At 37.0% G+C, this 15,287-nt stretch overlaps 1 protein-coding gene across 1 annotated transcript in view; it reads left to right on the top strand.

Annotated features, from left to right (window-relative positions):
- The first annotated feature begins 584 nt into the window (after positions 1 to 584).
- Positions 585 to 15,287, top strand: part of LOC124646262 (T-box transcription factor TBX20-like) — a 64,573-nt gene continuing 49,870 nt past the window's right edge. The window contains exons 1-3 of the mRNA XM_047186377.1: positions 585 to 1,069; positions 5,811 to 5,972; positions 8,086 to 8,248. Coding sequence (XP_047042333.1) covers positions 913 to 1,069; positions 5,811 to 5,972; positions 8,086 to 8,248 — 482 coding nt within the window. The 5' untranslated portion in view covers positions 585 to 912. The remainder of the gene's footprint in view (positions 1,070 to 5,810; positions 5,973 to 8,085; positions 8,249 to 15,287) is intronic.

Below are 15,287 nucleotides of genomic sequence, written 5' to 3'. Positions count from 1 at the left end.
TATTGATAAAGTTACGTCTCTGAACGTACTTACATCGTCGCACGTTATAAATCCTTTCGACTCTTTCTAACGCATGCGCACGACCATTAAAGACTGTGTCTATCTCGCTCTAATCTACTGATCTGTTTTATGGGCGGCGCTGTGACTGCGCGCGCGATTTCAGTTGACACACGTTTTCATGAAGATCATTTTATTTTTATTCTATGTTTAAGCACAATCTTTCGGAGAAATAAACTTACTGCTTATTTCAAATTGCCCTTTAATAAAATAAAAAAGGCCAGTGATGGGATGGTGATTAATTTTATTTAACACATCGAAGGAGATTTCGAACATAAAATCTGAAATTTATTTTAACAACGATGACACACTCACAATAGCGTTGAACAAATATGGAATTAATATTATTATTTTGATTGTTATTGAAAAGCTTAGTGGTCGGGGTGGGGTCGGGTGGGGAGGGGAGGGAGTATCGGCGACAGCGGGTAGCGCGGCCAGTGGTTGCCCGGGGAGGCGGCCCCGCCCGGGCGCCCCGCCCCGCGCGCCGCGCCGCGTCGCGCTCAGTCCGCGCTCAGCCGCCGTACCGCCGCACCTCGCGTACTACGACGGACAGCTCAGCTGCTAGCCAAATACGCGTTTAACGATCGTCTCACGAGTTCATTCATTCATAATCGCGCATTAACGCTGCTTTAACTTTTTGAGTGTTTTAAGTACAAATAATTTTTAATAAAAAATAATTGATCACTTTAAAAAAATGAAAACAATTTCGTAACGCAACGGTTGAAATTCAAAAAAAAAAAAAATCGGTGCAAAAATTTCGCTGAAAGAAAATGCATAAACGAAAACAATGTTTGGGCCGGTATCGGTGAGATGTTGGGGGGAGATTAGTGTTGGACTGTGGTACTGATAGTTTTCATGGATGTGGAAAGCGCGGAGTGTTGGAGGGCCGGGGGTGACAGGATGGTGGCCGAGGAGAGCAAGACTCGGGCGACGGACTTCTCCATCGCGGCGATCATGGCCCGCAGCGGCGCCGAGCCGCGCAGCCCCGTCGCGCACACGCCGCCACACACCGGTACGATAGGCCTAATTATACTACACACAATTTATAATAACAACCCTATTAAAAAATCATAAATGAGCTAATTATTCGATCTGTCATGTGAGAGGAAAAACTATAGGCCGTAATCTGAAAACTGAAAGTATACAGCTCCAAGTAGACAGAATAAAATTTGAATTTAAGCAGGATGTGCAAAAAGTGCAACTTAACAGTAAGCAAATTATAGTTAAAGTTAATTATTTGAATAGAACTTGAAAAAAAAAGGTTCTGAAAAACTCTTCTATTCTAGTGCTTCAAAAACAGTGTTGATCATTGTATCCTGATGTTTCGTTAACCTATTATATATAAGTAGGTACTTGCTAAACTAATTGGCAACAAGCTCACAGATTAATGAAGTCATGAGACAAAATATTAAAGTTGGGCCTTCATATTTTAAACGTCCGATTTTCTTAAAAGATCTGTTTACCTACTACGTAATTAGAATATGAAAATTCATGTCAAACAGTTGTTTTAAGTTAAATTGACGTTTATATTGTCGCTGAACTCAGGCCTTAGTCGGCAATGCAGCCTTAAAATTAAGTTTTGCGGATATTATTCCTTTTTAAAACTTAATTTAGAAAATAACTAGGTAACTAATTAAAAATTAGTTTATAATGTAATTTATAATTATTTTCTTTAAAATGTAATGCTGATATTGACTTTTTGACACACTACCTATCTAACTGAAGAAAACTGTTTACAACTATGACTAACTATTGTTCTTTAAGTCATGATTAACTTCAATTTATTCCTCTCATTATTATTAAAACTGAAAATCAATTAGCCAGCTCCTAAAGAGATACATAACCATGAATAAACCACGCACAAAACAATGGCGAATTAGTATAAACGACAGAATTAATATATCACTTATTATTTATTTTGTTACCTGCGTTAATTAAGAAAATCTTTGTTAACTAGCTGTTGTAGGTAACTACCTATTTTCTGTACAAATGAATCGCAGAATAATTTGAGTTAAGAAGGAGTTAACATCGCTTTGTCTATGAAAGTCTGTCACGTTCCTCGAATGAAATAACTTTATACATTGGTTCGCTAAAATTACATAATTCTCTTACAAATACTTTTGCGCACAAATTGTGAAAGTTTATCGCTGCTGAAACTTATTTATACCAATTGAAATTTCAATTAACTCTTTTAAACTGAAAAAAACTTGACTTCATACAATTTTGAAGAAGTTTATTTTGGTTTTATTAGGTATAAGTTACAAATCAAAACACAGCTAGAACAATTCAAAATCACACTAAAAGCGAGCTATAAACCTGGAGACGTATTTAAAAAGGGTTTAATGCTAATTGGTGTAGTGGGAGCAAGCGCACATGCGCAGGAGTCGTGTTACGGGTCAGTTCGTTATTTCAGATTAATTGTGCGGAACCGAACCCGGCCGACATCGCCCGAAGTGTACCGACACGCAACTTACTACAAATACACACCGTTATTTTTGTTATTTCGAAAAAATATAGAAAGATTGGAAATAGCTATTTTCAATTAAACCGGCGACATAGTTAGTTATAATATTTATTATACGTAAAAGCTGGTTACGATTTCTGTAGTGTGGAAATGATTGGTCTTTTCAGATTTGTAACTTCAATTCATTTTGATTAGGTGAGAGATATGTTCGAGCAGTTTTATCTAACTTCAGGGAATCCATTAATGTCTATAAATATTTGTTTATGATATCTCTCATGTTATACCATGGACAGAATATGTACATGCATAGGCCCTAAGTACTTAATCAGAAAACGCTTCAAATTCAGACAATGGCGTCACGCAATTCTTTAAACAAATTGTTTTTGCAAATAACAACCATTTTATCTGATAAAAATATCTACTCATACCTACCTATTAACTAAGCAAAATGGTTAGCTAAATTTAATTTCCATAATAACTTAATTTTTGAGCTCTTCCAAAATTATATACACTTAGGAATTTTAATGAGCGTAATGTATCATTCGTTCTACAACTAATAAAAGTTAAGTGGAATTGTTAAAGTTCCAACAATTAATTATAACTGAAGGTTGAACGGAATGAAAATAAAATGACATGCTACACTGACTTCATTTTATAGCTTAATCAAGGAACCACCATTATATAATATAATGCAATGATATGAGTGCTTATTTCATGTGCCTACACATTAAAAAAGTAATTAAAAATTGTATCCTTATGTATCGACTAAAATAGATACAACTACACCATTCCATAGCCCACGATTACTTTTATCGCGTAAACATATATCAATATAGGGATAAAAATATTATTTTAGCTCGAGTAGGTCACAGGTTTAAGTGTTTCTTTTAAGTTAAATATCCTAATAAATTAACAATATTAAGGTAACAAAAACCTAGCAGTTCTAGGTCTGTTGCAGATACAAGCATAATAATATTAACCCTTTATAATATCCCGTACGTTAGGATGTAAGCAAAATATCATTTTTTTATGTACTATATACAGCCAGTTTCTTCATCAAAAGTTAAAGCCAAAGTAAAAGTCAAAGTAATGTCTAAAGTAACGGTCAAATTCAATTTTTCTATTAGTTTTGCTGTCACTTTAGCCTTGAAAAAACGTATTTGACCGTTACTTTTACTTTAGACATTACTTTAACTTTAACTTTTGATGAAGAAACTGGCCGATAGTCGCGTGTAAATAGATCTATCGTAGACTAGTTGTTTTTCAAGGGCTTAACCTTTTCTAATAATCCCTTCTTGTAGTTCCTTCTTATTAAAAGACAATCTGTATATTTTATACGTGGATTATTTACCCACGAGATTATCGATTAGCTACACCCATTTTCACTAACCACATAAACGTCCGATTTTCTTAAAACAATTGTTTACTTTGTTACGCAAAAATAATACGGTTGTTTTATGAAAACGACGTTTATGTTGTCGATGAACATGGGCCTTAGTCAGCCAGTAAAGTTTTTACTTTTCATATTAAAATATGAAGAAAATATAATTGCAATATTTAAGGTAAATAAAAAGTAATTATGTGGCGCCGTTTGTAAACATTTTAAAAGTTTGAGAGATAACGTAATTGCTTTTTATTTGTTTTCTTTGGAAACATCAGAAATAGATAAGGCAGGGCCACCCACAGCCCTTATTGCTATTTAATTGCTACAGTAGTGAACGGTGGTAAAAATAGTTTGGGAAACAGCTGTTTTTTGTGATGTGGTAGTAATACATTTTGGGTAATTTATTTTCTGTTTCATTCAGTAGTATGTAATAGTAACGTTATCTTGTAGTTTAATTCTTTGTATCGCAATAGGTAATAGCTGAATCGATTTTGATACTGCAAAATTAGAACAGATAAGTATTTATCGTCATGTGTATTTTAAATGTGAATACCAGTAGGTATGTGTTACCTATATACCTACTATTTTGGTTAAATGGTCTGTCTAGCCCTGGAAATTGAATAACTGCAAAGAATGTAATTTCCAACATCCTCCAACTACCTAAAGCGAAAATTTACATTTAGCTTTCAGTTTTAGCCTCCATTTTGTTTCAGTAAAGCCAAGACTTAACCGTGCCTGGCTAACACCTCGTTTCATTGTGTCGAATGTAGCATTTTGTTACATACAATATTAAGCTTTGAATTTTCACCCCGCATGCTTTATTTAAAGGCCTATGTCCAGCAGTGGACTGCTATAGGCTGATGATGATGATGATGATGCTTTATTTGCTTACCAAAGAATTTGAATGGTTACTGGGCAGCATTACGGTAATTTCTACTAATTAATTTATTACCTGCATTACTTTTGTAACTTACATGGATAAAAACTTAAATAGTAGGTAATGCGCTCCAATCCTAAAATTAATTGTCTTACTTTAGAAAGTAGTTCTGGGTAATTTTATTATTATTTTCTTGTTTCTGATATAGAACAAATCAATTAACAAAATAAATATAAATAAGTCTGTACAAAAAGAAAATCTTTCTATTCTATGAGCTAAATAATGTACGATGTTAAAATCTCATTGCAATTCTCGATAGCAGTAAATACAATAGAGCGAAGCGAATGTTAGCGAAATCCTAGTCTTTGATACAGAACACCTCTGCATATTGTCTTTCAGAGCTACCTAAAGTCAAAAACACCTATTTTAACTTTTAGTACTTTACTGCAAGTGTCTGTACCTATAATAAGTTTGTATTATGCCACCCTTGTGTAGAATATTGCGTAAATTCCGTGAATTCGTTTACCAGTTCGAGTGTCGGCTAATACGCTATGTGATTTGAGGATTAAGATCCATGATATTTTGAGAAATGTCTATAAACCTAACAAACAACAAAAAAATGGCACTGATGTGCCAGATAACATAGCTGATTATGGCGATTATTGAAAGAAAGTAGTGATAGTAAGAAGTGGATGCTTGTTGCCCTAGCCCGGCTGGCACGGTTAGCGCGCACTGGAGGAGGCCTACGTTCAGCAATGGACGTCAATTGGCTGATATGATGATGATGATACTAAACCTTAAGGCCCGGTTTCGCGGACTACCGATAGGGTGTCAGCTATGTAGTTACCTAAAAGTTAATGGTATCTGCCAGATAAAGGCTGCTTATAATTTCTGCCAGATATTGCTATTCGAGACCTGTTAAACCATAAATAATAATTTACCTGTCAGATAAATTATACTTCTTACTATCAGTAACCGGTGATACCGGCCATAAATGTTCTAGATATTAATACCCCCTTGTCTCCCAGGTTCGGTATCCCGGCAGAGTTCTCCTGCGTCGCTCAGCTCGCCAGGGTCGAGCTGCCGGTCCCCCCTCCCGGACGAAGATGTGGAGGTGGACGTGGAACAGTGTTCTGACGGCGAGAGGGACGCGTCTGACCACGCCGTGCCTTCACCTGCCCCTTCTTCTGGTTAGTATTGAGGAGTGAGGGTTTTAGATCAATAAGAGATACTTATTGGAGAGAAAGCGGTAGTGAGTGGTGAAGAAAAAATCTCAAAAGAGTCTCAAATTACTTTTTTTTTGGACGATACGTCGGAAACTAAACTATAGTTTCATGAGTTTAGTTTTCATTAGAAATGTGTTACAGTAATCAACTTTCTGAAAATATCGGGTAAGTTTATGTAGTCTGTGACCAGTTTAAATTCGTTCAGAAGCAATTAGTGAAGAAAATAATACCTAAATAATACTCGTGGCATAAAATCATCGTAAAACTGTTTTAGCTGGTGGAGTTTTAGATGACCCAAAAACTGTCTAAAGACCGCAAGCTTTATTATGTACAGCTTTTTTTTATTTTTTATTAATCATTTAGTTTTCCAAATACAGAACTAAATAGTCAAAATTATGCGCCTAAACACCTAATCCATTCTGGCACTCATCAACGTGAAATCGCAGAGCAATTTACTAGTACACTGCTGCAGCCGCCATTATTGTTAAACAAAAAGTAATTGAAGTTGTTATAACAGAAGCGTTATTAACATTATAAACAAACTTTCTCAGCCGAACACAATTCGGTTCTCACAGCGAGTTCTTTGATTTAATGCGTGTAGAAAACTATAATGTAGTCAGAGAGGAGGCTAGGTAACAAGCTCTGACTTGTAAATAAGCACTTGATCATTTATTGTATGTAATTGTGTTTAATTGTCTCTCAATTAAACGTCGTGATGATAGCTTTATCTTCGTGTTCAGGGTTAGGAGCTGGGAGTCACGATACTAATTTGTTCAATTATACAGTGAGGATTTACCTACTTCTGATTAAGGGTCGATTTTTCATACTAAGGTTAAATTCTATCTGAGGAATAAATAAAGCAGTTTGACATATTTTCTATAAAAAAGCTGTCAAAAATATTCTTCTGACATCAGTAATCTGGTGGCTAAAAAATCGGGACGCAATAGAACATACCTAATTGTTTGTAAAAAACAAAATAGTGTAAGTACCTAGGTAAAAAATGTTGCAATGTTATAGGACTATCGGCCCCAGTCTAATCTAGGGACAAATAACAGAAAAATTTGCAATTACTTGTGTATCTGTTTTTTGTTTAAATATTAATTTAAAGTTAAATGCAATGCATTGTCCTTAGATATTTATTATTCAAAGTAATTAAAGTAGCTGCGAAACTTAGACATTTGATAAATTACTTATTCACGACCTTCAATTCCTTTGGGGTCGATTTTGAGATTTCAAGTAGGTAAATGTAGGTTTCCTACATTTTACAAATTAAATGTTAAAAAGGTAACAACTTGAATTTTTCGGATTTTCGTTTGAATTTACCTACAATATTCAATTAAGTAAAAATGATATGAATCTTACGAGCAATAACTCAAACGAATTTAATATACGATCTTTCAGTAATAGCTTTAGGTATATTTTCAAGTTCAACTGAAAATCGGTATTTTTTTTATCTACACACAGAAGCCCCGTCTTATCATCATTTGTTTACAGAAATAAAAATGTGTTCTCCATAAAAAAGAGGTTAAAACGTTATAAAATGTAACACGGCCAATTAGCCGCTGCCTTTAACAAGTTGTTTTGAGGCATATCCATATAAAAATAGCCTTAGGCTAAGGTCACACTTGCATTTTTCCAACATTGATCGTAGACGTTGGTACAAAGACATTCGCGTTAAGGCGTGCTCGATATTACCTACATCCATATTCATTGAACACAATCATATTACGGGTTATGTTACGACGGTTGCGTTAACCACATTATTCGTGAAATGATTGTGTTTCTTTTATTTAGTTAGTGGTTAATAGGGAAAAGATAATGTTGGTTTTAGGAGCAATTTTTATATTTTTGCCACTACCATTATGTGTAATGTAATGTCAAGAAATTAAATAAGTACCTAAGTGTTCTTCCTTATAATAGGAAACTTGTTAAAGTATTTAATGATTCGTGTAACCATGTCTAAGTAAAGTCAAAATACTTTACTTATTAAAATGGTCGCTGAAAATCTTACCGTAGTAACTGCAACCTCTTAATCCATCTCCCCAATGCAGACGCATCTAACTTGTGATCTTTACAGAACTAGGGGAGAGGGACACGCCATCACCGGCGCGGCCGCTCCCGCCCGCCACCTCCTGCAACTGCGAGGAGTTGCTCTCCGTAGACTGTCAGCTCGAGACCAAGGAGCTGTGGGACAAGTTCCACGACCTGGGCACCGAGATGATCATCACTAAGAGTGGGAGGTAAGATTTCGATGTAGTTTACCAAGTAGTCGTTGTCAAATTGGGATCGACCGTCGAGACTATTTCGCTATATTTGCGTTCAGAGTTTTCGCCTGATCCCAAATTGATCAAAAATTTAATTAATTAAACTAATCGTTGTACTCTTCAACATAATATAATCTTTCACTCCGTTGAAATCGGAGTCAAAAACGAATTAATTCACTTTTCCAACCCCCCAATGAAGGGTACAACGAAATGGATTCATCAGCTAAAGTGGCCAATTCCGGAATAATTACTTCGCGAACCCGGCCGTCCTTCAACCCTTTAACGAGATAAATTAAAAGTACATTTTTTCCTAACCGTCGGCGTAATGCCGAGCTATAAATTCACAAAGCCCCAAAGACAACAAACAGCGTTTCGAGGGGGAGGGGAAGATGTTTTTATAGTCACGCCGAGAGGTTTATCTAAATAATTGCGTAGTCGGTGGCGGTGAGCGGAAAATTGGCATTGTGTACGGTGCCTGCCGTCCCGGGAACACTGTCGCGCTCTGACATACAACCCTCCAGAGGCGCGCGCGCAATATTGACACGTCACATATACGAATAACGACTAAACGATTGTTTGCTATTTGACAAATAACAAGTCCTATAAAACATCTCTTCGAACTTTATATTCCTTCAGGAATTTTGTTTATAACCATATTTTTTATTCAATAATGGCAGTATTTATTACATGCGACGCGAAGTTATAGTTAGCTATAAAATATCTCATTTCCAAGGTAGGAGCTGTGAACAGGTTCGACCATAAGTGTCGCGGCAGAATAAGATCTGCCTAGTAACTTAGCGGAATGACTGTAGTTTTGCATCATTAGCGGATGTAAGCTCGTAACTCCACGTTCTGGCGCAGTTACGGTAAACTAGCTTGTCGGAACAAGTGTATGGAATGAGTATAATCCTCGTATTAGCCGCCTGTCATATGTTATCTGCAATGGGGAGAGCCCCCCGTATCGCAACAAGTGCAGTTAAGTCTAAATCACTGTAGCCGGCAGTAGCCCGGAGAGCGTTTCAATCTCCGGGGAAGGGACCCTATTGTTACTCTCGCAGCGAACACTATTTGATGAACGCGACTAGTTTTGATACTTGAATCAAATTAATTTCAATTTCAAATATAATCGCATCCTCAAAAATATAATTTACCAAGTGTTTTACAATTTATGTGGTTTATCATCTAAGTATTACAAAACAATTATACTTTACATTTTTTGTGGTACTCAGATGTTGATGAAAAGGTCAGCAAAAATAATCCGTTTCTGCGCATTATGTCATTTCCCGTTTTATTTTCCGATATCTAAGCTGATCATAAAATTGTTTAAAAATAAAAAAAAGGATCAACAATGGGTAATCTTCTTTGTACGCCTAAACAAGAGATAAATCAAGCCGTCCAATCAAAATTGGATATCAGGGACAAATTTTACAAGGGGAGGGTGGCGGAGCGTGTTTTCAAATTGCTTTACAATGCGATGTCTATTAATTTCTTTGGGAGATGTTCTGATATCTTTTTTTACAACTTTCACTATAAATTTCACGATTATATAGCTTCATTAAAAGCCGAATTAAGCAATCTGAAATCGTAAATAAATTGATTAAAAGCATTCCTATCAGTTGAGCTATTATTTGATATGAAATCGAATTTACGTTTTTATTACGAATCTTTCGTCTCAATATCTGGAAACCAATTTCAATTACCATTGTTCGAATTTATGTCCTTCTCGTATATTATTATTTGGCGTATTAAGGTTCTGCATGTAAAACAGTAGTAAGACCAGCTCGACAAGACGAGTGAGTTAAAGTAAAGAGTTAAACTAACAAAGGCAGCCAATAGCAGTAAAATGTGTTACTGCGTCCATTTTTATGTCAAACTTAATATGAAAACATAAACTGGCCCTTATCTCCGGACATCCCGTAATACGGTTTATCTTTTTTTATTGCGATGCACAATCCGTTCCTTTCCACATCGATACGGTCTACCCGGGACCACCGAATATCGTACTTTATTATCAGAATTTTCCTAATTCTACTATAGGGTTATAAGCTTATAAATATTTGGAATGGATATTACGTAATTTTATTGACTTTGATATGGTAGTTTAGTATTTCATATCACGTTTATTGTCATGAACAGAGAGAATAAACTTGCTCAAAATAATTTTGTTCTTTATAAAAGTGCTCTAATTGTATTAGGAAGTTTCGCATCAGAGTGGTTTTATTACGGTTCACGCACAGGATATTTTATCGACATGCCCTCGTACAACTAAGTAGCGCATCACTAGTGTTGCGTGGCTCACGAGAAACGTCGGCTGCGTCTCGATTTATTTACTTTTTTCATTTTTTCGATTCGTCGTTTTGATTTACAAGCGGCCACTTTACTGCCGGACTTTGTTAGAAGGAGCTAACTGGTATACGATTTATGTCCACTGCACCTTCCTTGACAATGACTTCGTCCAAAATATTTGGATGTGAACTCATAACGTACCCTTTTTATGTCAGACGTTTAACAACGTTATTGCAAAATCAGTTTGCGGTTGACTCCAACATCGTATGTCATCGGAGAATCCATACAATAAAACAGTGTTGTAATTTTTGAGCGCTCTACCGCGAAATTTAAAATGTGCAGACAACCTTTTGCTTACAAATAAATCCATAATGATTTGTTCTTTATTGCTCGCTTCATTTGGTATTCTGCAAATAACATCTTTACAGCTTCTTGTGAAAGCAATTTATATTTAAATCTTTTTAACTTTCAAGTTGCAATCACTCAATATCTATCAATTAAAAGAGCGTCAAATGGGCATAGTGATAATTTACGAGCTCTCATTTATAACTATGATTCGTATAATTAAATGCAACCGAACATTAGTGAGGTACCGGTGTGCAGCACTCGTAGTTCATTTAATTATCAGTGCGAGTGCATCTCGCGGCGGCGGTGCGAGGGGCGTCTCCTACGTAAATTATCGGTATCCGCAATTTGACCGATCGCCCGTCGTATTAATGGTTTTTATCGGTTTTTAATGCCTCGACAATTACCCGCCGGTGTGTCGGCGGACGTGATGCCCATGCATTATAAGATGTGCGTGTCTAAAGCAGGTACACTGTGTTTCCTACTGATTGAAATTTTATCATGACCTTTCGGTCACAATTATAGGCTGTTGCATTTTCACTTTTAATAACGAACTTATCGGACAAAGAAAATACCTTTTCTTATACTCCGAACAGTTTATAATAATGTGCAGTTTTGAATTTACATGCTTCAATTATTTATAATTAGAAATATTTGCAGCCGAGCTAAGTCAGCCGCAGTTAGACCAGAATTAGTTATTAGTCAGATGGGGTTGTACAAATCGGGATATCGTTAGAAGTTAAACACTTAAATACGTGTAAGGTGTTTGCTTATTTATCAAGAATATTAAAGAGGGAACATAAGCAAGAATACTGGTATGAATGTTAACCTTTAGCACCTGGCAGGCGGGCACGGGTTGATCCGCAGCTCCTTTGTACTCGACGCGGTCGGCTTGGGTCCCTCGCACCCAACGTGGCCCGTTGAAAAAAATACAAAACTTATGGCATTTAACAAACAATATTTAGTGCCGTTTTGACAGTTATTGTAGTCAATGATTACTGTTGATTATGACTGGTTGTAATACAGTTTTTGCCGAGGGCGGCCCCAACAGGTGCCTCCGTATTGGAAATATTAAACTTATTCAACTGTATTTTATAGGCTTTAACGGCGAACTGTTCGAGATATCGATCACTAGTGGGGCTATCTTAGATTGTATTTGTGATTGCTATGCATTTTGTAGTTTATTGAATCATCAAGGATTATTATGTTCTTATCTAATTGTAGGCAATTTAAATCAGATTTGTGGCAAAAAAATATTTTTTGTGGATTTATACCCACTCAATACCCACTTACTAGCTTACAAGCTGGAGGACAATATTTACGTTACAGGGATGTATTAAAGCGCCACTTAAAATCGACCGGTTTATCCCCGAACTCATGGGAGGACCTAGCCACCCAAAGATCTGAGTGGCGTAAGGCAATTCATCAAGGACTAGAAAACTTCGAGTCCCATCGTCTTGAAGACCTTGATGGTAAACGCCTGGCCCGTAAAACTCGTCCTAAACCGACGTATAATTATACCTTTAATGCAAACGGAGAGCTCTACTGTGCATCATGTGACCGAGTTTTTAAAAACAAATTCGGGTTCGCAAGTCACTACCGGGCCCATGAGCGAAGACAGATTGCCGGGAATTGACAGGGTGTCGCCGTCGACGGACACGTCTGGGAGGACATCATCATCATCACTAGTCTTGACCCTTAATTGAAAGAAGATAAATTATTATAATGTACAATTTGTGCAAAATAATAAAGCAAAAAGTGCAGGAACGAGTAGGTAATTGATTTTATCTAAGTACTATATTTTAGCAAGCTATCAGGCCGCATATACAAGACAAGACATTAAAATAAAATGAACGCTTAAATCACCTGGTTCGTGTAATAAAGCCGTTGATGGGGATATCGTTATCATATTTTAGGGAATCAAATGTATCGGCATCGATAAAGCAAGTGCAAAGTCAATCGAGCGTCGGTTTAGCTCGCTTCGTAATCGGTTTTAATATATCGTGTCGGGGGTTAAGGGAGGATGGGTGCGGGAGGGGAGGGGGGAAGGGACGCCGACATGTGCATTAAACTTAATTGAAATTTTCGTGGCTACGTGTTATTTTGCACTAATGCACCTTTCAATTTGACACGTCCGCGCACTCCCGCGCAACCGCTTAAGAAAAGAGTTCAACGCTCGCGTGGCGTATTATTCAATACTTTTATAATATAAAATTTGTGTTTTTTTTTGCGTTGATTCGTTTATGTAAGTACCTACTTATTGGTATTTTCATTCATGTCTTTACAAAGTGGTTTGAAAGTTAACATACAACAATTTGAAATACCTACATCTAATTAGACAAGCCGAACGCAAACATAAACCGCGTAAAAGGTTAAACGTAGGAAGAATGTAGTTCCTTTAAAAAAAAAAATATTGGCTAGTAATTTAGAATGAGCCGAGGAAGTCGGTTTGCACGTAAAATTGTCGTATTTTCATCAATGTAAGTCGTAGTTAGTACCTAATTGGTAAGGTGATGAGGCAGTGTTCGTGCCGAGCTGCGCGCGCGCACGATCGAACGATAACTGGATCAAGCCGCGCCGCCAACGTGTTGCAATAAAACGCAATTATGTTCATCACACGAATTAATTAATACTCAAAGCGAAATTAGTTCGTGGAAATACTTCACATAGAATAATTATAGTACAGTTGTATCGTGTTTATGTGATTGCTAGTTTCAATACGTGAATATCTAATTATGTATTGTTTTATACTTAGGTATTTTCTCGTATTAGGTATTAAATATGAACGCAGTACATTAGCTTCGGTCAATTATATATTGCTCATAATAACTTGAGTACAGTCCTCAATTGCAAATTCACAAACGTATAGGTACTTAATAGGTAGGGATATTAAAAAATATCTGATTATCATAGTTCTGTTTAAAACAAAATATAAAAATAATAAACAGATCGCACAAACATATTGCGATTTCACAATGATTAATGTTGAAAGTATTAGCTACTGGTTGCTGTGACTTCAATGCGAGAAAATGAGATGTGCGCACAATGGGGTGCGCCCACGCACTCGCGAACTGTCGGCTACCGGGCGATTGTGCAACAGACAGCACCGGGATACCAGTCGCGGCCGCAAATACATTCCTCTATCACTTATTTATCTTCAAAGTTTACATCGTCCACAAAACATGATTTATGCACCGAGAATCTCTTTAAGTATTTCGACGAAAACTGTGTAATTTTTCATAATAACACCCGTTTTAAAATCGATTAGACCATAAAGTACAAAGAGCCTTACTTAAAATGAGATCGGAGGAATAAGAGGAGGAACATCATTAACAGGGTGGTCATTTAACAGGCATTAACGCCTAAAACATAATAAGCGACTTTAAATAATTACGAAAAAAGGTGTAAAAGGCACTTGAGTACAGGGGAGAGTGATGCGCCCGCGCAGCTCGATGAAAGGCTGACGGCAGACGCCGACTGAGATTGATTACGTAATCATGGACAACGGCCGGCGATTTCGGGAATCTCATAGAGAGTAATCATCATTCATCTCACGGCTCGTTGACGTTGCATTGAAGATCTGTTCTTGATGCTCTTCACTATACACTCATAATCGAATTTTGAAGTTAATTTTACGCATCGATTAACGTAGTCAGAGGTCGATAGAGTGTTTGGAAAGTAGCTTGATTGCACGGAAGCGCCCCCGTAGCTCGCAGTAGCATAATAACAACATCGAGTTTTAGTTCTTGGCGTGAGTAACAATGAGGTGGTATCTGTCTGTCGTCGCACAATTAGCTCTCCATTGTGAGGTCGGTATTGTGGCGGGTGCGCGGGCGCGTGTTGGTTTTACTCCTACGCCTATTGTGAGCGCTTCAATCGCGCGCATTGCCATTCCACTCACACCGCTCAATGAGATATTATCTCGACTATTATTAGCCGAACATTCGATGCTTATATAGATAATGATTTAATATTCCAGCGCTATGGCGTATTACACGTCGATTCATTGTGATTGATTGCTTTAATTCGCTTATTAATAACAACGTAACGCCAGGAGTCTCTTAGTAAATTAATCAATGAATTATGATGTATGTTATGATACTACTGATGATACTGTTATAATTATTTAGTGAATGGATTTGGTTGTTCCAAACATAAAAACCATATGTGATTGGAGTAATTAAAACCTGTATAATGTGTGTAATTATCGAGAGGTGGGTTGGAAACAAAGGTTCCCTTAATGTGGAATGCTTTGGCAGGCCACCGGCGGCGGTGGGTCACAGGAGTCACACAGCTCGGCACTAGGTGCGCGTGGCCGTGTGTGGCACAATACACGCGTAATGAAGTGGGCCGCGAGGGGGCGGCATTGTGCACCAAACGAGCC

The sequence above is a fragment of the Helicoverpa zea genome, chromosome 3, assembly GCF_022581195.2.
Source record: "Helicoverpa zea isolate HzStark_Cry1AcR chromosome 3, ilHelZeax1.1, whole genome shotgun sequence".
NCBI lineage: Eukaryota > Metazoa > Arthropoda > Insecta > Lepidoptera > Noctuidae > Helicoverpa > Helicoverpa zea.
Note: the sequence above shows the minus strand (reverse complement) of the source record. Positions and strands in the feature narration are given on the sequence as shown.